We start from the raw sequence: 26,868 nt of genomic DNA on the forward strand, positions 1-26,868 counted from the left end.
CACTCCATCCAGAACATCAAGGAGCTGACGCTGCAGCCACCTGGTACCTGACAGATCTCTGGTGATCTCCTGGATCTTCACCAGCATCTCAAACCAGGGCTGGCTCTCAGACAGGCTCTGATTGGTCAACAGGGGACAGTTTCTGGGAGTCAACCTGTGGAGGACGGACACAGAGTTCTTTAGCAGCTAATTAACTTACTAACAGATATTTTACAATCAATTAAGTAGATGTAAGTACGTTAACAAAGATGAAAAGTACATGTCATCTCATCAACACACACCTGTAGTGCTCCAGGTAGGTGTAGAGCAGGAACTGCTGGCTGCGGTCCAGGCAGAAGGTGATGAAGAGGCTGTGGAGGTCGAGGCCGAGGGGGGAGCGATACTGAGGGACAGGAGGGGATGAAGCCATCACCCCTCCCCCCTGAGCCAGCCTCCACAGCAGCTGCTCCAAGTCTGCCAGCTCCTCCGGGATGAACAGCCCTCTCCTGGAGGAAAAAACAGACATAAACCCAAATGAACCCAGCAAGAAGTCTGCACACCAGGACTCTGTGCATGTTACCAATCAGTCTATAGTGATTTGAACTGATCTGTGATGCTTTATAGTTTTGTTTGAACTGGTCATTTCTGTGAGCACAGGGTTTGCTAACAACACAACCACAAACATTAAGTTTGGTGTATATTTGGTGCATGTCCATAATGTCCAATACCTAAAACAACAATAAGTATTTCTTCTCTTGCCCTTCTGGGGGCTTTTGTAGCAGAAAGAAAGAGCAAACGCTACTGATCGGCTGGCAGGACCAGAGGCTCCACCCCTACACTAGCCACAAGCAAAACACGATTGTACTGGTCCATTACAGTAAATTTAAATCTCTACATCTGAAACCATGCCAGTTCTGGTTCTCTCTTTTTGAGGCAACATTTTTTGTAAAGAAATAATCCAAACATTAAATAGTACAAATGAACTAGCAATATCTTTGAGTGAAAATCCATTAAAAACAGGTGATCCATGGAGAGTGATATGCAGATTGCTCACAAAATACATGTAATACAAATAAAAATAATGTGGACTGCAGCCTAAATTCAAATCTTCAATTGAACTCTAGCTGCAGCATTATATGGATAATCTAAGATGTCTTAAATAGTATACTTTCTTTTTAGCATGGGATTCATTTAGACCAGTGGCTGTGATGTAAATGGCATTGTGCACATACTTGACTACATATTTTGTGTGTATCTGGATTATGCACAACATAAACACAATTAAACATGGTATTACTCAAGAAGATTACTATTTTGTTAATGTCGAGATGAAGTTCTGTCATTGTTGTTGTCTGCTGCTGACCTTCCCGATATACTGCCCCAACCGACTGGACAAAAGTGAACTAATTGGATTGAATGCCATATGAATGCTTATATGTAGAATGATGATGTAGCATGTGTGTCGGTACGCAATGTACAACTATGTTAACGCTCATCTTGCCACTCAGCTGTTTCAGTGTTACCAAGACAGTTTTCTGGACTTTTATTAGACCTCATTCAGTTTCTGTCCAGTAAACAGTCACAGGAGTGAAAATGGCTGCCGTACCGAGCCAGCTGGTCCAGGATGTTCTCCCTCATGGAGGTGCTGCAGGCTGTGTTGTTGTTGACCAGCTCTGGGGTTAACTCAGGCCACCGGGGGGCACCGGAGGTCTCCCTGTTCCGGATCCAGTCGACCACCCGGCGCTGGTCATGCAGGGCGGTCAGGTAATGCCACAACACCGCCGAATTACAGGAACTCAACTCTAATGAAGCAAAAACACAGAGAGAAATAAAACAAAAGATAACTGTTTTAAAGGGCATGACATCTTCCAAACAAGCAGAGTTAATGAAGACTTTTAGGAACCGCTGTGTGTCCACCTGTGTGCTGGAGTCTGGACAGGAGGACAGCGGACTGGCAGCTCTGGTCCCAGTTCCTCACCCAGTCCAGTCGGAGATTCCTCCAGAGCCCCCCCTCCTCCTCAGGCCTTTTCTGGCCCACAAGCTCCTCCAGAACCCCCTCACCCACCTCCCTACGGACCATCTGAAGGACCCTGCAAGGAGAGGTGAGCCGGTAAGTGAGATGATAGAAAGTGCTTTGATTCTTGACTGAGACTTGACCTCATTTCTACCCAGGAGAGTAAAAACGTCTGAACAGGCAAAGAAGAGTCATCCGGAATTAATTCAAAAGAGGAAGCTCAGATGAGAGAAAGGAGAGGTTCAAAAGAGATAAAGAGAGGATTCAGAGGGGTTAAAGAGGAGGTTCAGGGGAGTTAGACGCATTAGAGATAAAGAGGAAGTCGACAGGAGAGAAAGAGTTCACTTTCCAAGGAGGAACAAAAGATTCAGAGAAGATAACCAAGTGGTTCAGATAAGACAATGTCTCGACACTGTTTATGTGCGCCTCGGATGATCATGTTGGTCCACTTTTGTTGCTGGAGAAAACCAGATCTGCAGTTTTATTTTGACCCAAAAGACATAAATTGGTGAAATAAATCCGTAGGTGCTGAAACCAGCAAAGGCAGCGTATCTCAAACTCAAAACTGTACACTCAACATTTTGATTTTCTTTGTTGAGTTAGTTGCGTTTTAGTTAGTTACCAGTTAGTTGCTACTACAAACAAGCTTTAAAGTTATAACCCACAAGCTTTTCATGAAATCAAACCCCATTTTTGATACTACTTATGGTCGGCATTTTTCAGCAATAGCCATTCAATGTAATTACATTCTGTAATGATCTCTCTATCCAGAAGTTTTCATTGTTAGTGGCGGAGGATTGACAGGAAATAAGGCAGCAAGTAATCCAGCGTAATTTTGTCTGTTTACTGTTGGCTCTCTTTACACCGTATCGGAGCTGGATTAAGTTACTTCTAATGCTGATGCTAACCCAACATTTCCTACTGCTGCTGCTGCTGCTGCTCCACATTAAAAGCATTCAACTGGATGAAAAACGGGAAAATGTAGGACCCGTAGTATTAAACTGCACTTGCTGTTACCACGGTAACCACAGGTGTTGCCGAGGTGTCAACCAGGACCAAAATCTTTTTTTACAACTTAACCACTGGGTATATCTGCGTGCTAGCTAATAGCCAGCTAACAAACATAAAGGTACTTCTTAATTGAACTGATAGCTAAACCAACACAGACTGACACTATGGTGGGTTGACTGTTTACCAGCTTGTGTGATGATAACATAACTGTTAAAAATATAAATGAACAGGCTAATACAGAATATATTAAACTTACATACAAGCAAAAGCACTGATGAGGAAAACCAGCATGCAGTATCTTTACCTTTGTGATGTGGTATCAGCAGGACAGCGGGACGCAGGCAGTGATCCCAACCTCTCCATGTCCCTTATGAACGCCACACTCTGCATCTCCTCTGCTGGAAAATAACTCAGCCTTGACAGCTCCTCCACCTGACCAATCAACCAATCAGAGGCCTCAAAGAGTTGCAAAGATGCACACAGAGAAGACATCAGCGTAGTATTAAACAAAAACATACGACTGCTGACAGGTAAAATCCTGTCAACGCCCCGCCCCCCCCAAAAAAAGGCAGCGATGACGCTGTCAGGTAGGAGACTGCCGTCGGTTGTGTTTACTGTTAAACACCAGGCTCACCACAAACTCCCTGAGGTCCTTGTCGTCGGTGTAGAGGCAGATACTGTGGAGCTGCTTCTTCACACTGAAACCCTGAAAACACAAAATGTCTACGCTTTAATATTTGACCACAGAGACTAAAAGCCTCTGTCAATTTGAATTTATTTCGATTTTAAAGGAAAAACACTCCGCTGTATTCAGGCTCAGCTGTGTGTTTTTTAGCTGACAGCTAACGTTAGCATGCTATCATGCCTACTGTATGTTGAAGGAACATTTGGGAAATATACTTATTTGCTTTTATGCTGAGAGTGAGATGAGAAGATCAATACAAATCTCATGTCGGTGAGTTAAGTACAGAGCTGGAGTCACGACGTGGCCACCGAAAGTACAAATTGTGGTTTTTATAGTTCTGTTTATATATGGATTAACTAATGAGATACAACGTGTTAATGAGTGAGTTTTGTTGGTGGATGTAGTTTTTGAACTTTGGACAGAGCCAGGCTAGCAGTTTCCCCCTGCTTCCAGTCTTTATGCTAAGCTAGGCTAACCACGTCCCGACTCCAGACACAGACATGAGATATAAATCTGATCATCTCACTCTCAGAAAGGAAGCTAATAAGCGTATTTTCTAAAATGTTGAACTATTCCTTTACACATGTTAACAGTTATTGGATTTCAACATACTGACATTTGGCAACTTTCAACATGTTAGCATACCAACATTAGCATGTTTAGAACGTACATGCAACATAAAAGAAAAAAGGAAGTTTGATTGATTGATTGATTGATTGATTGATTGATTGACGTTGAGCGAAGTCCCACCATGTTAATGAGGAGCGTATTGGCGGTCTGCAGGTCTCGGCGCTGCAGGCAGGACAAAACCTGACGCAGACCCTCCATCCTTAAAGCGGACAGACGCTGCTCCGGCTGGCTCCGCCTCCTCAGGACAGCCTGAGCTCTAGGGATCTGATTGGTCAGGATGGACTGACGGACCACTTCCTGCAGCACACACACACACACACATACAGAGTTATGAAACATGAAGGGACACTCTAACACAAATTTACATTTCTTTCGCTGCCTGGCCCTAAAGAGAAAGACAAAAATACATAAACAAAACTACGTGACAAAAGCTGTCAGGAAATGTCACCTCTGTCGGCAGCTGCTCCCACTCGTCTCTCTGGGCCTCCTCCTGTGCAGGATCAGCAGAATGGGTGGTGTCGCCCCCTGCAGGCCAGGGGAATCTCTTCATGTAGCTCCTCAGTTTGGTGACGTACCGGTCCAGAACATCCACGCAGCTCCGCACGCCTGTGTCCTCGTCTGCAGACACAACAGGCCAGCTTTAACTCTCAGAATCGAGTAATAATAATAATAATAATATAATAATAGGTGGTTTAAAACTGAACTAACCATCTACAGCTGTGGACAGAAGTGTTTGTGTTGCCTTATGATGTGTGTTGGACAGGACAGAGGTGTGTGTGTGTGTGTGTGTGTGTGTGTGTGTGTGTTGCCTTACATTGTGTGTTGGAGAGAAGTGAATGGATCTGTGTGTTGACAAAGCTCATGGTGATGTTGAGCAGTTGTTCAGAGAACTGTCTGCTCTGAGCTTCACTGTTTGAATCTTTGACAGCCGAACACAGCAGGTCCAACGCAGGACACAACCCCTGGACACCTGCGCACACACACACACACACACACACACACACACAGGTCAGCAACATAAACTATGCACAGCTGGTAGCACAACAAATACAATACTCACAGCTTTATACACAACATGTATGAAACTGCAATGATTAAAGACACTATTTGTAGAAGTTGTCCATGAAGCAAAAAATACAAATGAAAGATTACAAAAGGCAGTAAAATGTCTCCGAGCTGTTTATAAGCTTAAATAATTGCACAGTTTATGAAGTGTGTATACGTACTGTCTGTCAGGCTCATTGCGGATGCAGCAGGCTGATCGGCAGCAGGCTTCAAGATGTTTTCTTTACTCTTCAGGTAGAAGTCCACCGTGTCCAGCTGACGGTTCTTCAGTCCGGCCTGAAAAACAAAAAGCAGCTTTAAAAGAAACAGTAGAGAGACTGTTTTTATCCAAACGCCATCTACAGGTCATCCAGATGTCATCTTGATACATGTCTAAAAATAAGCCTCTTCTGTAAGTGGAGTCTGTGACGTGCCAGTGAAGGTGGGTGTCGCCTCCTACCTGCAGGGCGTGGATGGGGATGGAGCAGCGCCCCCAGCTGTTCAAGTGACAGACTGCGTCCACTGTTGCTGCGCTCCCAAATAACATCAACCTGCTGAGCAAGTCCTGCTGGGACACCGAGAACAAGACCTGGAACACACCAGCCTCTGCAGACAGACAGGCAGACAGAGAGACAGGCAGACAGAGAGACAGGCAGACAGACAGACAGAGAGACAGGCAGAGAGACAGGCAGACAGACAGAGAGACAGGCAGACAGACAGACAGAGAGACAGGCAGAGAGACAGGCAGGCAGAGAGACAGGCAGACAGACAGACAGAGAGACAGGCAGGCAGACAGACAGAGAGACAGGCAGAGAGACAGGCAGGCAGAGAGACAGGCAGACAGACAGACAGAGAGACAGGCAGGCAGAGAGACAGGCAGAGAGACAGACAGACAGACAGACAGAGAGACAGACAGATAAACAAGACAGACAGACAGATAAACAAATAAGACAGACAGATAAACAAATAAGACAGACAGAGAGACAGACAGACAGGCAGATAAATAAGACAGAGAGACAGACAGACAGACAGACAGACAGGCAGACAAGACAGAGAGACAGACAGACAGGCAGACAAGACAGACAGACAGACAGACAGATAAACAAATAAGACAGACAGATAAACAAATAAGACAGACAGACAGACAGACAGATAAACAAATAAGACAGACAGATAAACAAATAAGACAGACAGACAGACAGACAGGCAGACAGACAGACAGGCAGACAGAGAGACAGAGAGACAGACAGAGATAGAGTCAGTTCACTGAAATAGAGGGATATGTGAATATAGTGGCTGTTTTCTGCTTTTGTTTGGTGTATTGACTAAAAACTAACTGCAATCCCTGCAGGCTTTTAGCTTTCTTTCAAACACAGACAACACATTTTGGGAGAGGAACGCTCAAAAAGCAGATCATTGCAACGCAATACGCTGATGTCTGACAACAGTTTGTTTAGTTCAGATTTTTCTTATATTTCTGGACAGTGTGACAACTGAGCAGAACACAAAATACAAAACTATGACAGAAAAATGTTCTTTCGCAAATCTTTTATTTATTTTTTATTTACCTACTCTGCTCTTTCACAATAGAAATACTCAGCTAGAACAACACTGCAGGCTGAGTAGATGCTGCTGAGGCTTTCAGTGTGTCAGTGTCAGACTTACTCTTCAGCAGCAGTCTGTGCTGTCTCTCTCCACAGCGCTGAACTGGAGCCGCCTCGCCCTCCGCCTGGTGGTAGTTCACCCTCCCGGACTCTAAATCCCATAAGGCCACTGTGGTCTGTCTGTTGCCAGGGGAGACGAAGGTCAGCTGGGCAGAGAACTCGGACACAGTGAGCAGCGACGGAGTGGATGACTCGGGCACGGAGAAAGCAACGGTCGCACCACCGCAAGGCACTCTGCTGTGGGCTGAGGACGAAGCCTGGCGGGACTCCAGGTGGTGGAGCGAGGAGGACCAGGGGGTCCCGGCAGGCTGGGAGGAGGAGGAGGAGGAGGAGGAGGAGGAGGAGGAGGGAGCTACATCCTGCTGGGCTCTGCTGTACATGGACGCCAGACGAGCTTCCCAGGAGCTAGAAAGGAGTCAAAGTTAGAGGTCAGAGGTCAAGATTAGAGGTTAGACGTGAAGATAAAAGTGGCCGATAAACTTTATGAACTAAAAGTCATGTTGACCATTCAGCCATTTTTTTGTGTTAGTGTGAAAAAATTCAAATAGTTTAGGGCTGCAAATTGATTAATCTGCCAATTTTCTTCTTGATTAATCGTTTAGTCTATAAAATGCCAAAAAAAATAAAGCCCCTCACAATTTCCAGGACCCCAAAATGACATCTTCAAAATGCTTGTTTTGACCAACCAAAACAAAAACCCAAAAGATATTCAGTTTACTATCATATAAGACAAAGAAAAGAAAAGCATCAAATCCTCACATTTGAGCAGCTGGAACCAGTGACATTTTTTATTGAAAAATTATTAAAACTATTAATCAATTATTAAAATAGTTGCTCGAAGCACCACTGTGGCTGAGTACAGCCTCACAGGGCTGCTAGCATGGCTCCAGACTCCATAAATAAAACAATCGTTTTTAGAGCAGTAATTCAGCCAAAGCTAAATTGGATCAAACAAGGTTGCTGAGGAATAATGTTTGTGGATTCTGTTGACACTTTTATTTTTACTTTTGTATCACTCTCAGCAGCAAACCTAAACAGAGATCTTGCAGTGGCAGTTATCTCGGGGGCCTCGTTATCTCTAATCTCTAAAATGTGTGGCGGTCAGTGGTTTACCGGTCAGTACTGAAGGTTGATCCGAGGGCGGCGAGGCTGCAGTTGGAGCTCGACAGGCTGTCCTGGTCTCTTGGGTGCTGGGGCCGGAGGGGGGGGCGAGAGGGGGGAACAGCACACAGTAGATGGTCTGGAAACATCCTGGAAGACAGAAATATCAATCTGAAGTTTGTTTTGTTTTATCTCTGAACAGAGCAAAGTCAGTCTCTTTCTGCTACTGATTAACTTGCAGATGAGTCACAGTGGACGGCAGCTGAATGGGCTGATCTGATGAGTTTCTTGTAGTGGATCAGTTTAATATTCCTCCCCCAGAGTCAGGAACATTCAGACCATTTGGAGACAAATTTGGCAGAAAAGACAAACAGGCAGTGGGCCATGTCTCTGCAGTCTCTCCAATCAAAATTGTCCAGTGGGCAGACAAGTCCACATTATTCCCGTGTGCAGTCTGTTTAATGTGCTTTCACTCTGCCCTCGCAGTTACTGCTTGTATGCTCATTTTGAGAGGCATTTGTGTGTTTTATTGTTGTTGTTGAGACTACCTTTTTGATAAAAACAAAACATAAAACCAGGAACTAAAAATGGAGGGGGAAAAGGAAGAAAAAAAAGACAAACTGCACAAAAACTGAGGAGCTTTCTGCTCATTTTCCCGCTGCTGCACCTGAAGTAGCGGTTGAGGTCGACGGCGACGGCGGTGTGAGACTGAGTGACGGCTACGGCTGTACTCAGATCAGCTGACACCTGGAGGAGGCAGAAGGAGGAAGAGGAGGAGACGGAGGAAGAAGAGGAGAGGAGGTCGTCCTCTGCCGGGTCAGAGCTCATGTAAGCCGGGAGGTCAACGCTGGCCAGCAGACTGCCATCGGAGATATTACACACAGCTGGAGGTCACAGTTAAAGAAGAGACTGCTGGGATCTACAAAGAGTTTACAGAGAGAGAATATTAACTCATGGTCCATTCACTGGCCCTCCATCCACTGAGGAAGACTGTGAGATGTGGCTAAAAGCTCAGGAAAAGGCCAGTAAGTTGACTCTGAGCTAAGATTCGCGTTCATGTAATTAGTTAAGATTATTTTCGTTTGGATGACATTCGATTTTGTTGTGTTTACTTTAATGTTAGCGTAGCTTAGTTTTGTTTGCTTGTACTTAGTTTTGTTTATTTTAGTTTCATCGAGGCTAGCTTAGTTTCATAGCTTAGCTTTAGTTTTTTCACTGTAGCTTAGTTTAGTTTATTGAGTTTAACTACTTTAACGTATTTGTTTAGTTTCATCAATAGTAGGTTAGTTTAATTTAGGTTTATCTCGCTTTCACTCTTTTTATTAAATTTGGCATAATCTGTTTTTACTTGATTTAGTTAAGCTAAAGTTTAGCTTAGTTCTATGTAACTTATCTTCATCTAATTTAGCTTGATTTCATGTAATAAAGAGAGTCAGGTCAATCAAGGCTGGCTTAGTTTCGTTTAGTTTCAGTTTAGTTTGGATTAGTTTTACTTAGTTAAGTTTAATTTAATTTAGTTTAGCTAGCTTAGTTTAATTTGCTTTAGCTTTAATTAGTTTTATAGTTAGTTTAACTACTCATTTAGTTTAACTGTGTTAATTGATCTGTTTTGTTCATTAGTTCATTAAGTTTAACTTAGTTTCATTTAGTTCAGCTTTTTGGTTAGTTAACTCTTCATTTGGCTTAGTTCTGTTTAACCTAGTTTAACTTAGGTTAGCTTAGCTTAGTTAGATGATCAGTTATTATTAATATTACTATTATTAGTCTAAGTAGTACTAGCAGCTGAATTAACAGCAGTTGTATTTGTATTATTTGTATTAGTATTCAGCTGTAAAGCCTGAACCAGCTGAGGATACACATGAGTCCAGTGGAGCTGAGGGTGAACAGGGTTTCTCTGCAGACGCAGTGGTGGACAGCAGTGTGTCTGTTGCTCTCGGCCCGCCGGATGCTGCAGCAGGACGACGTCTGCAGCTCCTCCTCCGTCTGCTGCCACTGCAGCTGCAGCAGCCAATCACAGTTCAGCAGCACGCAGCAGCGGCCGTCAGCGAACGACAGCAAACGCAACGACTGCAGCTCACACACGCCTGAAAATAAAGACTCAATCAGTAATATTATAATATTTATATATTAATGATATTTATGAGCATGTTTCTAAAGCGTCAGATCTGTTTCAGTGTCTTCAGTCGTCTGTCGGTTTGTTACCGCAGCGTCAGTCCTGCGCGGCTGGACGGGAGCCCGGCCCCGGGGATGTGGGCTGGTCGTGGTACTCACCGCGGTCCTGCTCTCTGATGGTCTGCAGCAGGCGATCTGCAGGACATTCGGAGACACAGAGCAGAGAAATGGAGGCTGATCGTTCTGCTTCCACCTCCAGCAGCTTCAGGTCACACCGAGATCCGACGGCCAGCAGCCTGAAGCTGCCGACGCCCCGACTGTGGACAGACGCCTCCTCCCAGGAGAAGCTACAAACAGAAGAACATTTGAAAAAGTTTGATTTGTTTCTTTGACTGTTCACAGAAAGTCGGAGGCACACTATTGTCTAAAATGTCATTGTATGCTGAGGCATCAAGACTTCCCTTCGCTGGAACTTAGGGGCCAAACAAGAAAAAAGGCCCATGTGATCCTAGAGTGTAGTTTGTACAATATCTATAGAATTGTTCTCGATGGCATCATACTTTCATCAATGACCTCTGTCTCCGTTTTATTCCCATTTACATCATTTAAAGAGGTTTTGAGCGGCACCGCTTGTATATCGTCTGATCCGGAAGTTGTCCAAAAAAAAACTGCACATGCACCATTTCAGAACCAGAATCAGAAATACTTTATTGATCCCCGAGGGGAAACGCTTTTGTTACAGCAGCTCACCGTCACGTCAGTGCACACAGGAAGAGAAGTACTAAGCAAAAAATATAATACACTATAATACAGGTCAGAAAATAAATTAAGTACCAAGTGGGTATAAGTATAAAATAAAATAAGTGTGAAGTACAAAGTGGGTTTACCGGTTGATGATAATAATACAGTATAAAGTAATAGTGCATGAACTGTCAAGTGAAGTGTAACTATTAAGATTATAATGAGACGAGGATATTGCACAGCAGTAAAAATATCAATATCAATAAATAGGGAATTTAAAAGAGTATATTGCACGGGAGTATTAACACAGGGAATATTGCACAATTATCTCAAGTATTGCAGAGATGTTAATGATCAATGTCCAGTTTAGTGACTTCGGGTCATACAGACTGACACTTAGAGGGAGGAGTTAAAGAGTCTGATGGCCACAGGCAGGAATGACTTCCTGTGGCGCACTGTGGTGCATTGTGGGGGATGAGTCTTCCGCTGAAGGCGCCCTTTGTTTGACCAGCACGTCATGGAGCGGGTGGGAGACGCTGTCCAAGATGGCGTGTAGTTTACCCAGCATCCTCCTCTCTGACACCACCGCCAGAGAGTCCAGCTCCGCCCCCACAATGCCACCGGCCTTACGGATCAGTTTGTTGAGTCTGTTGGCGTCCGCTACCCTCAGCCTGCTGCCCCAGCATGCAACAGCATACAGGATAGCACTGGCCACCACAGACTCATAAAACATCCTCAGCATCGTCCGGCAGATGTTGAAGGACCTCAGCCTCCTCAGGAAACAGAGGCGGCTCTGGCCCTTCCTGTAAACAGCTTGAGTGTTCTTAGCCCAGTGCAGTTTATTGTCCATACATTTGTACTGTACGTTGGGACAAGGTGACCCCCGTAGCCCCCTCCCCCCCATAGCTCCAATCTAGCAGATTTTGATGTTTGGCTTTAGCTTGGGAATTACTAGCATTGATCCTGAACTGACATTCAAAGCACACATGTCTACCTGCATCCAGACGTGAGGAAACATTTTGAATGAAATGGGCAAATCTATGTGACAATATCGAGGATGATTTAAAAACGCGTAGTACAGAAACAAACAGAAAATGTATTTATTTATCAAGCAAAAAAATGCCTTTAGCTCGCCCACTCAAATGTGAGGATTTGCTGCTTTTCTGTTTTAAATCACAGGAAACTGAATATCTTAGAAAGTTTTTGAAGGTCGGCCAGACAAAACAACAATTTAGAGACATCATCTTTTATTATTCACAGATGAATCAATAATAAAAATAATCTGTAGTTGCAGCCATACATGCCTGTACAGTATATGTGTGTGCGCGCTTAACTTTTATTTACTGTGTAGCTTGTTCGTTCAAGTTTGGTAAACTTTGTATTGAGAGAAGGGCGGACACGACATATTATGCATATACATGCATAATATATACATATAATGGCTTCAGCCTACATCTTTTTGGGTCATCGCTATAATCTCTTTTCACATCAGCTGTTTATTTTGTGGCTGTGTAAACGCTAAACTGCATACCTTTTCATTTTATAACAATAAAGACAAGATAAAGCATCAGTGTCAGCTTCTGTCAGATGTCGTCAGTGATGCAGTGGGGAATCAAAAGGAGGATGTGAGATGACCTGCAGGAACCACGAGGAGACTCGTGGTTTTACCCAACTGCTGCACTTAAAGTACAATTTTGAGGTACTTGTACTTTACTTGAGTATTTCCCCTTTATGCTACTTTATACTTCTACCTTCTGGAGGCACTACACTTATTTGACTAGTTACTTTGCAGATTTAGATTATTGATACAAAATACAAATCAACTAATAAATTAGGATATATTGTTATGGATTACGCCACCCAGCAGGATTTAAACTCATTAAAATGAGCTCCACCTTCAGCAGCAGCAACATTAAAGTGATGAACACATTAACGCATCAATAATTAGAATCCAATAATCTAATATATGTTGTTCTGAAATGGGCCCTTCTGCAAAATGAGTACTTTCACTTTTGATATTTTAAGTACATACAGAACTGGGAATTTAGTGTACACACCTAACATGAATATAACCATATAACACGAGTTTTATCACTACAATTTGTCAAAAAAAAAAACACAAGTTTGACTGGTGACCCACTCAAATGACCACCACCGATTGTAAAATGTCATGTGTGAGACTAAAAACAAACAGGAAGGACTGTCGGACTCACTCCGTGTAGCACCCGTCCACTGCAGCCGGAGGAGCCTCTCTGTCCGCCGGGTCCCAGACCACCAGCCGGCCCCGGACCCCCAGACATCCGAGCAGGGAGCCCCCAGGAGCCAGTTCAGCCTTCTGGATGTCCGCGACCTGCCCACAGTGCTGGTTCTCTGGGATCACAGACACCTCTATGGAGCTTTCCTCCAGCCGCTGAGCCGCCTCCAACATCTTCACACGGTAAATGGACAACTTATAAAACAGGCCGCGAGTTCAAGTGTTCGCTAAGGAGACATTTTTTTTAGAAAAAACAATCAATTAAACGCCTCCAAACAGCGACATTTCTTCTTGTCATGTAAACAGCAGCTGGGGCAGGGTGGTCACGTGCGCTGTCTCCCCCTGTCAGCTGACCAAATCTGACCAATAGAGAAACGGTACAAAAGTAGACTTAATCGAAAGACGATGTATTTGTTCTAATCAACAATTTACACAAGTCATCAATGCGATTCCACAAGCCATTATTGGTTCTGTTAAAGGTTTCTTGATGTACACACACTCTGTTCCCCTTAACTATTCAAAACATTTCCTTTTTAGACAAAAAAATGTAACAACAAGTTCTTAAGATCCGTTTTATCTAATGAATGTTTTCCTTTAAGAAGACGAAATATTATGAAAGGTTTCACCAGTCAAAATATGAAAAAGTTCAGATGTAACTATTTAAAACTTCCTGTCCCACCCAAAGCTAAAGAGGTACGTTTCAAATTGTTAAATAATGTTTACCCATGCAAAGAATTTTTACATTCAAAATTTAATATTGAAGACAATGTTTGTACTTTTTGTTTAGCTAACATTGAAACAGATGAGCTTCTCTTTTTCTCGTGTGTTCATTCAAAGATATTTTGGGATAGTTTCTGTATTTGGGTTTATCAAAACAACTTGGGTGTCCGTTCTTTCGATTACAGTGAAGTTAAATTTGGCGTTGTACTGGAGGACAAATCAAAAGATTTAACAATTAATAGTATGATTGTTATGGCAATTTTTTTTCATTCACAAATGTAAATTTGGCAATATTAAGCCTTTATTTAATGTTTTTATTCATGATATGTCATCTTTAAAAGAGTCTTTGAATGTCTGTAACTCTAGGAATGCACTTAATAATCTGGATGCTCTTTCTTTGAACCCTGTGACTCTGTAATTACGGCTTTCTTTGTTCTTGGTTTCATTTTTGTTCAATTGTTCGACCTGCTCTACTTGAAATATTGAATGTTTAATAAGCCTGTATGCTTTTTGAAATAAAGATTAAAGAGAAGAAAAAAAATCGAAAGACGATGTTAGTGTACAAGTTTTTTTTTAATTTTTATTTATTTTTATATATATCTTTATTATATAATCAGAAGTCTGGCCATTACAATATCAAGTTGGGTAACAAAGTGCAAACTGTAAAAAAAAAAAAATGTTAGTGTACAAGTAAGAAATGTTTGAAACAAGCACACATAATCATTCTTTTTTTTTTAGCTAAGTTTTATATAGATGCATGTAAATTCAGCAACAAAAAGCCTGTTTTCTCTGTTTTCCATAAAAATAATGTGACTAGTAAATTAAAATAATTAAATCTTATAATAATAATACAGCTGTAGCATCTAGAGTGTGAGTCTTGTCTTAATTCGTTATCCCCTGTTGTTTTAATTTCTTTATTTTCAAAAATTAGTTTGGCATTTTAAAATTATTATTCACTATTTTTTATTATTGTATTGATTGTATTTGTTGTTGCTGTTTTGTTTTTTGTTTTTACGTTCGTGCTGATTCCTGTATGCTGTTTAATCCTTCCTGGCATTTAGTTCTCAGAATTGTACATAATTTCATTCAATAAAGATTTATTGAACAAAAATGTTTGACGTCAAATCTTAAATCACATGTTTCTTTCAATAACTCAATAAAACGCTTGTATTACATTTTTTTTTTTACTGAAAAACCAACAACAATATATATAATACAACAATAGAGGCTTTATAGATACATAATATTATAAATTCTTACCATTACACCAAAGATCGAATCTAATAAGAATAAAATGAAATAAGGAAAAGCACAGAGTTGATATACAAAACACTTATTTTAACATTTTAAATAAAAGCTATGCTCTTTTTGTTTTCAATAGAACTGATAGATTGTATTTGAAAGTTCAAGTGCAGCTTTAAGGATTTTTTTGCTCATAAACAAACGTTCAAATAACATTTATAGCAACACTTTATATCACAAGTTGACCATCAATTTCATCGAAAATAAAGCGGCTTGATCGATTGCTTTTGCCTGTAAGCAAAACATAGGAAGCGGAAGTGAAACAGATACGCTCATTGGCTGCAATAGAATCCGCTGATCTCTATACAATTGTATATTTAGAGTGAACGTTACAAATAGTTGCTGATACTATTCACATGACGATAGAAATCTCTGTTTTCCTGTCAAAGTCACAACAGTCGGCTATGGCGTCTTCTAAGAAATGGAAATAGTGTTGAGCCTTGTGTCGTTAACTGTCACCAAGGTTTTACAGTTTTCTGGACTCGTCGACAACAGGAATGCCCTGAAGACGAAAACGATGGAGGAGAAAGCGTTAGAAGTGTACGGTGAGAGAAGCTCCAACAGGCCTAACGTTTCCGTCACTGCTGTGTTTTGTTAGCGAAGTTAGGTCAACTGTGGACACTTTCATGTTATTTAATAAACTCTCACATTCACGCTGTTTTTTTTTTGTAAGAGGCCTCGAGCGGCTTCGTGTATGTACGGTGCACCAGACTCTATTCAAAAATGTGTTAAAAATGCGCTTTTTCTTGAGTGTACTGGCTAATGTGAAACGTCCGTAGAGCACTCTTGGGTAAGTAACGGCTCAGATAAGTAACTTACAAACGGCCCCCAAATTGTAATCAAAATGTGATTATATTTGACAAGTGGGTGAATATATTATTATGTTTTTTATATGATCGTAAAAGAAGTCTGGTGAAATAGCTAAGTTATGTCAGGTTGCCATCAGTCATCTAGATGATGACTTCTTTCTGAGTGGCGTGAGATGGAGTTTGGTTGTAGTGACCAGTGCTGGTACTGGAACATAACTCAAATCAACTGTTTTCTGAATGGAGTTTGGTTGTAGTGACCAGTGCTGGTACTGGAACATAACTCAAATAAACGGTTTTCTGAATGGAGTTTGGTGTGGTTGGAGTGAGCGACATGTAATTGGACTTGTACTGGTACAGTAGTTGTTTGGGCTTTGTAGTGTTTGAATTATAATGAAGTTTCGAGCAATCCTATGCATTAATCTTAGAGTTTTCCAAACGTTTATTTTATTTTGATTTATTATTAGTTCATCATCACTGCTTTCATTTTAAGTTGCAATATTTCAAAATTCTCTTGTCATTTGCAGATTGAAACCAAAAAATAAATGAAATCCCATCACACAATACAAACACTGCCGACATTTCTGGTTTATTTTGGATTATATTAGATTACAGAAGCAAGAAAAGCTCTTTCCCCCCCAGATCTTCTTTTTAAGTTTGTTTCAGTTTAATAGTTTCAGGGGTTTTAGACACTCATGTGTTACTACTTACTTTCTAGTTTTAGACTTACTGTTACTTTTAGTAAACAACGAGACATCTTGTTTCCTGCCCTTTATCAGATGTGATTCGATCGATCCGGGACCCGGAGAAGCCCAACACCCTGGAGGAGCTGGACGTGGTGACGGAGAAATGTGTGGAGGTCCAGGAGCTCGGCGAGGACGAGTACCTCATCATTATCAAGTTCTCTCCAACCGTCCCTCACTGCTCTCTGGCTACTCTGATCGGTGAGTCACACACAAGTTAGCTGACGGCATCAGCCAGGGTCTGAATGATCTCCGCTTCTAAAGGCTGACACTGATACAACACATGCAGAGACGTCATACCTGTTTCTATTTTGAATGCATTCAGGTTTACTCAGGTGCGCTCAGATCATTGCTGATGATGTCAAAAGCAGCAGACGGCGTAGAGGAGGCGCGGGATCTGAGAACTGATGTTTTGGTTCCAGCAAAATTCAAGAAAGAAAGAAAGAAAAAGCTGTTTATGTTTTTGGATTTTCACTATTCATTTTTCCTTAATCTGAAAATATGCATTATCACTGTAAATGAGAAATGTAAGGATTGAATCTGCAGCTAATGGTGTTTTGTGGCAGTATTAAATATGCTGAAAGATTTTTTTTGCCCATTTAAAAAATAAATAAATAAATAAATAAAAAGTACTCTTGTTGGGATGGAAACATCCTCACTACTAGCGACCCCTTTACATTACAGGGAAGTACTTTATTCAGTGTTAACATCCAAATAGCACTTAATGGAGCTTTTAAAGGAATAACTGTCATGTTGACCTCCTGAGCTGACATCTGACTCGTCTAATATTCCCGCTGCCACAAAAGCATAAAACCGGTTTTCCACACTTTCCTTTCACTGTGTTTTTAACGTTGCTCAGGATTAGAAGAAACTTTGGTGTTTCAGAAAACAAACAAACTATAAATGAAATAAAAAACGAACACTGACGATGACAAAACGAGAGGTTTACGTTCCGTTTTCAGAGCTTATACGGACGTTATAATCCATCCCACGTGGTTGCAGAGCTGCAGCTAACAATTGTTTTTATTAGATTAATCTGCCAGTTATTTTTTTGATTAATCAATTGATCTATGAAATTCTAGAATATAGTGAAAAATGGACCATTTCCCAAAGCACCAGTTGGAAAAACCTAAAGCTATTTAGTTTGCTGTCATAGGAAAACCAGCAAATTCTCACATTTGAGGAGCTGGAACCAGTGAATTTCTGCATTTTTGCTTAAAAAATACTGAAATGTTTAATCGATTATTACTTGTTACTTACTACTTGTATTATTACATTGTATTATTATTATACCGCATTATTATCATCAACCGGTAAACCCACTTTGTACTTCACACTTATTTTATACTTATACCCACCTGGTACTTAATTAATCTGACCTGTATTATAGTGTATTATATATTTTTGCTAGTACTTCTCTTCCTGTGTGCGCTGACGTGACAGTGAGCTGCTGTAGCAAAAGAGTTTTCCCTCGGGGATCAATAAAGTATTTCTGATATTGATTATCACAGTTGTTGCTGATTAATTTTCTGTCGGTCGACTAATTAATAAATTAATTAACTAATAATTCCAGCTCTAATCACCTGCACGTTACTTAAAGTCAGCTGGTTTAGCTTCGGCATTTGGCTGTTACCTGACCAAGAACATTACAGTAACGCAGCTGAAGTCCTGCGCAGATCCTGGTACAGCAGACCGATAAATCGGCCAGGTCAATATTTCGGCCGATATTATCTTATTGCGGATTTATTAGTACTGGTGTATATGTCGGCCGAAAAGTAACAGGAAATAGCAGTACAGAATGCCAAACTAGGTCTGAGGTAAATTAGAAACGGTCACCACGACAGTTGGTCCATCAGAGTTTGTTTCACACTGTAAAAATCTCCCACTCAGTGTGTACCTCGGTCACGATAAAAAAACAAAACAAATTGAAGAGATCTGTATCAGGATAGTTTGTGTTGTTGTTGTTGTTGAAAATAATTCTCATATTGTCATCAGTTTTTTTTCTAACTCCCAAACATCGATATGAGTATCGGCCTCAAAAAATCCAGTAACAGTCGGTTCATAGTTCCTGGGGACCCTAAAGGAAGTAACACACCTGACTCTTGGGGGGGGGGGGGGTCCTCAGGAGCCAGTGCAGTGCAGTAGGACTGTAGTCCACACAGCAGATACTGGAACTGTTGTGATTTATACTTTTTTTTTTTTTTTTTTTTTTACCATTTTAATGTGTACCACAAAAATCACGAGTCATGTTTTCTCCTTCCTAAGTGTCCTTCGCACTTTTTCTGTAGGAGGAGTAGTTTACCACTTTGTTTTTATTATAACTCTTTGTTTTTGCCACCGCTGTGGCCTTTCATTTTCTGCTCTGCTGCACACAATTTTGCAAGTTCTATAAAACTTCTAATAGCTGAGATTAGCAGCTGAGGCTGAGGAGCCGATGTGTCATTATCACATCAGCGTATCTGGTGCTGCAACTGAAAGCTCGACCCTTCACCTCATTACTGTTGCTCTCTGGTGGCGATCAGTCTAATCTCTGAGCAACAGTGGCAGCCAGAGAAGTAACAAGAATGCGAATCTGAGTAAGAGGAGTCATTGTGTTCAGTGCCTAGATTACAGCGTTGGACTCGAGCTGTAATTCCTTCAGAGAAGCAGCCTGTGTGATCACGGAAACACGTGGAGAAAATCATTTTTCTGCATACAAATGACATCTTTGCTATTCATATATTCAAATCTGTGTGACTTGTTTCTGAGTTCTCGTGTTATCGTCTGTGTGTTAGCAGTTCTTTACGTTATTTTGGGCTGCAAAGCAATTTTCACACACGTACAAAAACACAAATTGAAGTTGAAGCTTGACTGACTGAAGCAGAGTTTTCTCCCTCTGCAATATCCCTGTTAAACGGATCGTAGGAGGATAGATGTAAAGCTAGGCTGGCGTTCGTATACGTACACACGGCAAATTGGATTCAGGAGTCCATTAGCTAAAAGCTATTAAGTGGGTACAACTCCAGCGCTGGAACAGAGCACTGTCTGCAGCAGACTCGGGTTTAATGAGTGTTTTCTTCTCAGTACTCTGCGTCTGCGTTCAGGCTCCCAGCATTATTCTCGTCACTCAGCAATTAGATACTTTAATTACCAACATTTCCACTCGCAATTTCTAACTCGGGCATGTAACCGACACAGTTATGCAGACAGTTTTATAATGAGCGGGTTGGAGACAGTTTTTCTGTTACATACAAATGACCATATTGACCTTTTTAATGCTAATGTTTCAAATCTTGCCCTTTTTTAAATGAAGTAGTTTGTTACATAGAACTTGTTTTCATAGTTTTATGCACAGTATATTTTCTATTTTCTGTACCTGCTTGCAGTTTACGTGAAACGGAGACTTCAAGATAAATTATGTATGGTTTTCTACGTGCTCGCCTGCAGTTCGGCCTGGTGTTTGTTATCCTTGCACATTGTGGGACTGAAATTTAAAAAGAGCTCAGTGTGTTTTTCGTTTGTAATGACCCAAAAAGCTGTAGTCTGGTGATTTTCCGGTCTAGCGGAAAGTTTGGACATTTAGCTTTATTTTCATTACTGATATAACTTTTCTGCTAAATCTAATCGTGGTTTGTTAACGTTTAAAATAAAAAGTGCCCATCACAAGTTTTGAGGTCTTCGAATAGCTTGTTTTGTCCAAGCAGCTATGCAAAACCCAAAGAGGCTCAGCTACAGTAACCTGGCTTTAGTTTGACGTGTGTAAACATAATAACACGTAGTCATTAGCCTCCCGTAATAAACTGCTCACTGCAGAATGGAAACATCTCGCTGGGTTTTACTGTTATCAAAGTCAATTACTGCAACTTCTTTTAGGGCACTTCATAATTCAAGAGAGTCTCATTTCATGTAAGTAAGGTGGGTGCTGTATGGTAACAAGGGTCATTTAAAAGCATATATAATGTATCAAATATTCATAATAACTATAATATTATATATTCATAACCGTTTCAAAGTGCTTTACAAAGTCTTGAACTTTAAAAAATTATTTGTTATCTTGGATTCGTCTGATTATTAACCAAAACAATACTTTTTTTCAATATCTAACTTTGAGAGACACCTTCTTTTTTTTCTTTTCATTTAACAAAACAAATCAAACTTCTCAAATGATATACGTTGTCTAAACACAGCCAGCCGTACAAGAACCTTGCCTGAATACAATGCAGTCTGAAATGAGCAAAATGTGAATCAATACCCAGCATCTACCTTGGCTTTCTACAGTAAGGGTGGGAGTCTTAGGGAATCGCACAATTCGATTCAGAATCGATTCTACATTGAATAAATAGGCTCTTATGCTGGATTTATATGTCTGTGTTACGGGGTTACACAGCACGTACAGCGGCTACGTACGTAGGCTCCGAGGTTGCGACATAGGCTGCAGCGTGCAGCTACAAGTGTCCGATGCAGGTGGAGATTGCTGAGAGTGACGTTATCTTCTCCTTTTCAGTAGCAAAGCCGTCACACTGCAGACTTTCTGTTCACCCGACCCGCTCTGTATGTATGAAGCACAGCGATAGTCTCTTATTCAAGACGTGGCGAAATGACTTTCTCTGCATGTAACTCCAGTTCAATAAGTCTGTGTGCAGCCCGCCGTCGCTCCGTATCACAGAGGGGACACAGTTACTGCGGGGAATAAAATTAAAGCGCGATATGGCTTAATCATGTTCAAAACATGCGTCTAGCGTTGCGGTGGTGATTAACAGACTGACAGAAAAATAATCGGCATCCATTTTGATAATCGATTTAATCGTTTTAGTCATCCAGCTTCACTCCAGTGCACCTGGTGCCAAACCTTTCACTCGTGTTTTTAGTCGACTGAACTGCAATATGAATCACAACTGGCACTTAGGCCAAACAAAAAGAGCGTAGAAACTGAGTGGGAGGACGTAGCTTTTTGAATTGAAATGTTAACTACAATAAATTAGAAACATGTTACAGTCCTGTGTGGCAACGTTTCCAACTCTCCCCGTTCCTTCAACATAATGTTATTAACAATGTATGACAATCAGGTCTTTTGTGGAAGACAAGAATCGTGATTCTTACGCGAGTCAATTTCCCATCCACCCCCACCCTAAACCCTGACTGAGGAAGATGAACATGAAGCAAAATGAAGGAAAATGAATTCATAAAAGTTAATAACACTTGACATGACAGTATAACCTCTGAATCTCAGACTGAAGATATTTAATTCCCATCCTCGCTGGAAATGAGATTGAAAAACATTCTGTCGTCCTCCAGCAAGTGATACTAGAATTGCAAATGAGTGTTAATTTGCTCAGATGTGTATGTTTGATATTGGCCATCCCACTTACTGTTTTCTGCTTGTTTGTTTCTGTCATCTCTCTTTGCTGCTGCAGCAGCAGCATGATTCCCCAGCAGACATCAGTAGAGTTCGACACAATCTTCTCTATCTGCTGGTTATTTTTCCCGAGTTGTGAAATGTTGCTTTTCATCGTCTGTGATCGGTGTCTCTGTGTCTGATGCTGATGTCGTATGTGTCTGCAGGCCTGTGCTTACAAGTGAAGCTGCAGCGATGTTTGCCATTTAAACACAAGGTGAGTACCAGAATAGTGACTTGTTGTTAAAAGGTCAGTTCACTGACAGACGTATTTTCTCGCTTACCTCTGTTGGTATCTATCCATGCAGATAATTTAGTTTTTATTTGGTTTTGAGATATCTGATCCAACCCAATACACTGGTTGTGAATGCAGGTTTGCAGGTCTGTGGTGCACACATCATTAAACATTTCAACAGCAACTTCTGTTGAAACGATGTCCCCGTTTCTCTAGATCAGTCTGATGAACAGCAGCAGTGTCAGACTTTATCAGACCAGATCGTGACATCTGCTTCCCCCGTCGTCACCCTCTCCCATGGGACGTTCAGAGCCTCTGTAATGTCAGAAGATATTTGCAGTGAAACATGAAAAGATTTTTCAACTCCCATAATGCCACAGTATAACTATGAATTCAGTGAGTTGTGCTGTTGGCCCTGTTATTTTTAGCCTGTGTTTTAATGGCACCATTAAACGTATGCTAAATTAGCAGTTCCTAACTGCAGTGTACTCATGGACAACTATCACTTGATTGCTTTGATACTGAAGAAAGCTTAAAAACCTGATGATGCTCAGGCAAGTTCTGGAGTTATGAGGATCATTTATAGACGTTTATGTGCGTTGGACACGGCCACTCGGAAAGAGTAGGTCGCACTGAATCTAAAAGTATTGTAGTGTATCATGTGTGCCCAGATTTGACTGAGTTATAAATCAGAGAGGGAGTGCGATTCTTGACGCAAATTGCAGTAACCAGTGCTAAGGGTTTTAAAGTACCTGAACCGCCTCCATGAGCTGTGGCACAGCTGCAGCTTTATCGGCTGCCAAACTGCAATAACTAACTTTCCTGTTGTTTTTAGAACGCCAGCATGCGCCTGTCCCTTTCGCCTCACGCAGGGTCTTTGCCTCACGTCTCGTCCTTTAACTCTCCCGCACCCCATGCAACAGAAGTTTAAAGCTGACTTTCAAAGTCAAACGCGACTAAACAAATCGAACGCTCCCACAGACAACAAAAGAAGGCGGGGGACTGAAGAGACGGGCCTGCTGCAGCTCATTGTTTCATTAACAATTCAAGGAGCACGGCTCTGAGAAAGAGAGAGGCAGAACTCTGTGAACAGACAAAAACACAATCCGTACGGAAAGACACGGCCAATTAGCTGTTTATTCACAACCCGGTCTTACAGGTCAAGGGTCACGGAGAGAGGAGTTCTTAAACAGCCATCAAACAGACAGCAGTGTGTAGAGGCGGGTGGAGAGCTGCGTGCTTTATCTCTGCAGCATCAAAGCGGCTTTTCAAACAAGACGAGTAGCCTCTTGATTAGAGGAGTGTTTTCTATCAGGAAGCTGCTGAACATCTGCTCGGTGCAAAGAGCACGGCGAGCGTTATGCAGCTTCACTCTGCACTCCTGTGGTAGGAAAAGTACCAGTAGCATACAATCATTAGGTTTTATTAAAATCAAGTCCAGACTGTAGACTAATTTAAGCTCCACTAATCAGTATGTTTTCCATTAATACTGTATCAAATGACTCTGTGATGTTAAATCAGCAACTCTGCAGCTCTACGGAGCTTTTAGCTTCTAGTTTTGGTTTTGTGGCACATTTCCTATCCGGATCCGTCTGTGTTTGGCTGCTATGATAAGCAAGCTCTGATAATCTCTGATACTCTGAGACTAGCTGGTGAACACAGTGGAGCGTTTAGCAGCTAAAGAGCCAGATGTTTCCCTCAGGAGCTGCTGGGGACCAGACACAGAGGTGACGGAGAGCGAATATTGGACTTCCTTTCATCAGGTGACACAGACGGCAATGACTCCAGTAGATGATCGTGTTGCTCTGTGTCTGCTGGATGAGGAAGTACGCAACCATTGCTAACGTGTTAGCCATAGCAACTTTATAAAGGGATAATATTTCAGGTGTGTGTTTTTCAGCTTGCTGTGAAGGGCGTCTTCCCCCCAGTGACGAAAAAAATAAATGAATGCAGCTTTGAAGAACCAGTGATACTTTTGGTCACATGAAGTGGTATCCTTACTTCCTTAATGTCATATACATCCCTTTAAAACAGATTTTTTTTTTGGTTCATCAGACACTGTAACATCAACGGCTATCACTAACGGAGAGAATGAAATCATTCTAATGGAGGGTTAGAAAGGCAGGGGTGAGAAATTTGTGATCATGATGTTTTCCTAGAATTTTTTCCATGCAATTCAAGTGCCTGTTTCACTTCAAACAGTCCCATATTGTGTTGAAACAACCTGGCACCCAGTAAATAGAGAGTGTGCCTTAGTTTCCCTCTGGGCTCTACTATCAGTGGATTGTCATCTAAGGTGCCAGAATTGGAAAGTTAGTACAGTGTGTTGGGTGATCAGGTCTGGCTCGCAGTCGGTGTTCCAGTTCATCCCAAAGGTGTTGGATGGAGTCGAGGTCAGAGCTCTGTGCAGACCAGTCAGACCAGTTCTTCCACACCAAACTGGGGAAACCATTTCTTTATGGCTGGCTTTGTGCACAGGGGCCTTGACATGTTGAAACAGGAAACTGTCGATAGAAGAACACTATTGTCTAAAATACCATTGTAGGCTGGAGCGTTAAGAGTTCCCTTCTTCGGAACGAAGGGGCCCAGACCAGGAAAAACAACCTCCAAAACTACCAGTGTACACGATATGTTATGATATATTTGTTGGTATTCTGTCATTTTGAACAGTTTCTTCTGTCTTATGTTTAGATTAATTGCGTTTGTTGTTCTCTGAACTGCACGCGCTGCAGTTCTCTGTTGAACTCTTTCTGCAATCGTTCTAAGTGTTTCTTCTCCTCTTTTACGCCAAGCTAATAGCTGAATAAATAACACAAAAAACATACAGCGTGCAACTCTGCCTTTTCATCAACAACAAAAAATCGGTTGTTTTTCTTTCTCTTCTCAGTTGGAAATTTACATTTCAGAGGGAACCCATTCTACTGAGGAGGATAGTAAGTCTCTTTTTATTTATTTTTTCAATTTAAAAAAGCAAATGGTTTATTTAGATTAAACAACCTCCCACTGAGGCAATTCTCCGAGGCATGTTGGATGTGCTGTGTTCTGCACAGCTAGCAATATGCTCAACAAAGTCAGCATTAGTATTTAAACTGAAAGAAACTGTCTGATGCGGTCAAACACAAATGTTGAACTAAATGAATTTTCTTGACTGATGGTAAATGTAGGTAGGAACACAATTATCTAAATATCTGAAAAAGACGTTTGCAGTGAACACTGACAGTCCAGGGGTTTAAAAAAGAAAAAGTGACGCAGTACAGCTGATGGAAATGTCAGTCCTGCAGGTATTTGTTCGTAAACCAAAGTATTGGACAAATTAAAGCTTTGGCCTGATGATGGCGCTAGATGGAAAATCAGGAGATCATCAAATCTGAGAACCACGAATGTTCCAGACTAATATATCTCGACAACGTGAGATGGACCAACTGACCGACTTTGCCATCTCTAGAGCCTCGCTGCTAGCATGGCTAAAAATAAAACCTCCCAAAAGCTCAGCAGCATGGGGCACAACAGAGCTGCTGCACTGCTGAGGTAGCTGGCGTGAGTGTGTTGTTGGTGTCGTCTCATTGTAATTCAGTGGCTCAGCGAAGTTTGTGTCTCCAGTTAACAAGCAGATCAACGATAAGGAGCGAGTGGCAGCCGCCATGGAAAACCCAAACCTGAGGGAGATCGTGGAGCAGTGCGTCACCGAGCCCGATGACTGACGGAGGAAGCTCCGCCTACCTGAAGCCGCAGTGTGTGTGTTTGTATGTGAGCGTGTGTGTGTGTGTTTTCACAGTGCCTGAGGATATTTTTCAGAGGATTCCTGAGCGTCTGTCTGAAGGCGAGGCTTGTGTCTGCTCTGGGGAGTTTGCGGGTGTTTGGAGGATTTTCTGGAGTCTCCAGTGAGAAGCTTGAACACTGAGAGGTGAAGAAAAGCCAGATTGGAAGCCGGAGTAAAGCCACAGATGTGCGTTGACTTACCGATCATTCCCTGCTGGACGGCCTCGCGATGAACAGCAGGTCTTTGTTGTCGTCTGCCGAGTTCTGCTTAAGGCTGCAGCAGACGCTGAAGAGGAAGTGGGCCAGTGTTTTCATCTTTTTCTGTGTTGACTATTTTAAGAAGTCTGTCCTTTTTTAAATGCACTCGTCTGGTGACTCAGATTCACGTCTGAGTAGAAAACATGAATCTTTTCGAGGTGATGATTTTTAAAAAGAAAAAGTGATGTAAAAAAGAATCAGGTATTAAAAGCTACATCAATGAGAAGCAGCTTTTGAGTCGTGTGTGACTGACGGAATAATGTGTGTCTGAATCAGGAGATCAGTCAGACTGAGCGGTTTTAGAAAAGCTTCTTACTTTACAGAGTGCCATTAAAATGCCACTTCAACACAAATACTCACACTTATTATGTGCATACAGTTACTTTTGCCTGCGATGACCCCGCGTGACTGGTCATTCCCCGGCTCAACCTTAAAG

The 26,868-nt window shown here is 41.7% G+C and overlaps 2 protein-coding genes across 6 annotated transcripts in view; one reads left to right on the top strand and one right to left on the bottom strand.

Moving 5' to 3' along the window:
* spg11 (SPG11 vesicle trafficking associated, spatacsin) overlaps positions 1-13,578 on the bottom strand; it is a 34,655-nt gene extending 21,077 nt beyond the window's left edge. For 2 of the 4 annotated variants that reach the window (XM_044193279.1, XM_044193278.1), the window contains exons 1-17: positions 13,195-13,577; positions 10,400-10,587; positions 9,985-10,212; positions 8,796-9,012; positions 8,141-8,278; positions 7,029-7,432; positions 5,824-5,969; positions 5,546-5,660; positions 5,134-5,289; positions 4,768-4,937; positions 4,440-4,616; positions 3,639-3,710; positions 3,309-3,436; positions 1,897-2,069; positions 1,586-1,781; positions 282-485; positions 48-154 (exon numbers count right to left, since the gene is read on the bottom strand). In XM_044193279.1, the coding sequence (XP_044049214.1) occupies positions 48-154; positions 282-485; positions 1,586-1,781; positions 1,897-2,069; positions 3,309-3,436; positions 3,639-3,710; positions 4,440-4,616; positions 4,768-4,937; positions 5,134-5,289; positions 5,546-5,660; positions 5,824-5,969; positions 7,029-7,432; positions 8,141-8,278; positions 8,796-9,012; positions 9,985-10,212; positions 10,400-10,587; positions 13,195-13,409 (3,034 nt within the window). In that variant the 5' untranslated portion in view covers positions 13,410-13,577. Of the gene's footprint in view, positions 1-47; positions 155-281; positions 486-1,585; positions 1,782-1,896; positions 2,070-3,308; positions 3,437-3,638; positions 3,711-4,439; positions 4,617-4,767; positions 4,938-5,133; positions 5,290-5,545; positions 5,661-5,823; positions 5,970-7,028; positions 7,433-8,140; positions 8,279-8,795; positions 9,013-9,984; positions 10,213-10,399; positions 10,588-13,194 lie in introns of all 4 variants that reach the window. The other 2 variants (XM_044193280.1, XM_044193283.1) reach the window with 1 other exon arrangement.
* Positions 13,579-15,527: 1,949 nt separating this feature from the next.
* ciao2a (cytosolic iron-sulfur assembly component 2A) lies at positions 15,528-26,658 on the top strand. Of its 2 annotated transcripts, XM_044193840.1 has the most exons (5): positions 15,533-15,802; positions 16,843-17,007; positions 22,348-22,397; positions 25,303-25,348; positions 26,016-26,658. In XM_044193840.1, the coding sequence occupies exons 1-5, from the start codon at positions 15,679-15,681 to the stop codon at positions 26,114-26,116; spliced, it is 486 nt and encodes a 161-aa protein (XP_044049775.1). In that variant the 5' UTR covers positions 15,533-15,678; the 3' UTR covers positions 26,117-26,658. The 2 variants fall into 2 exon arrangements, with proteins under 2 accessions (XP_044049776.1, XP_044049775.1); XM_044193841.1 differs by lacking the exon at positions 22,348-22,397 and having other exon boundaries at positions 15,528-15,802; positions 26,016-26,059.
* Positions 26,659-26,868: the final 210 nt, after the last annotated feature.

This window comes from Siniperca chuatsi, linkage group LG4, assembly GCF_020085105.1.
Source record: "Siniperca chuatsi isolate FFG_IHB_CAS linkage group LG4, ASM2008510v1, whole genome shotgun sequence".
NCBI lineage: Eukaryota > Metazoa > Chordata > Actinopteri > Centrarchiformes > Sinipercidae > Siniperca > Siniperca chuatsi.

Bases quoted from the DNA above. Each gene is read 5' to 3' on its own strand.
- ciao2a (XM_044193840.1), top strand. From the start codon at position 15,679: ATGGAAATAGTGTTGAGCCTTGTGTCGTTAACTGTCACCAAGGTTTTA. The intron at 22,398-25,302 runs GTGAGTACCAGA...TTCTCTTCTCAG, and splicing joins GTTTGCCATTTAAACACAAG to TTGGAAATTTACATTTCAGA. The intron at 25,349-26,015 runs GTAAGTCTCTTT...TTGTGTCTCCAG, and splicing joins CCATTCTACTGAGGAGGATA to TTAACAAGCAGATCAACGAT.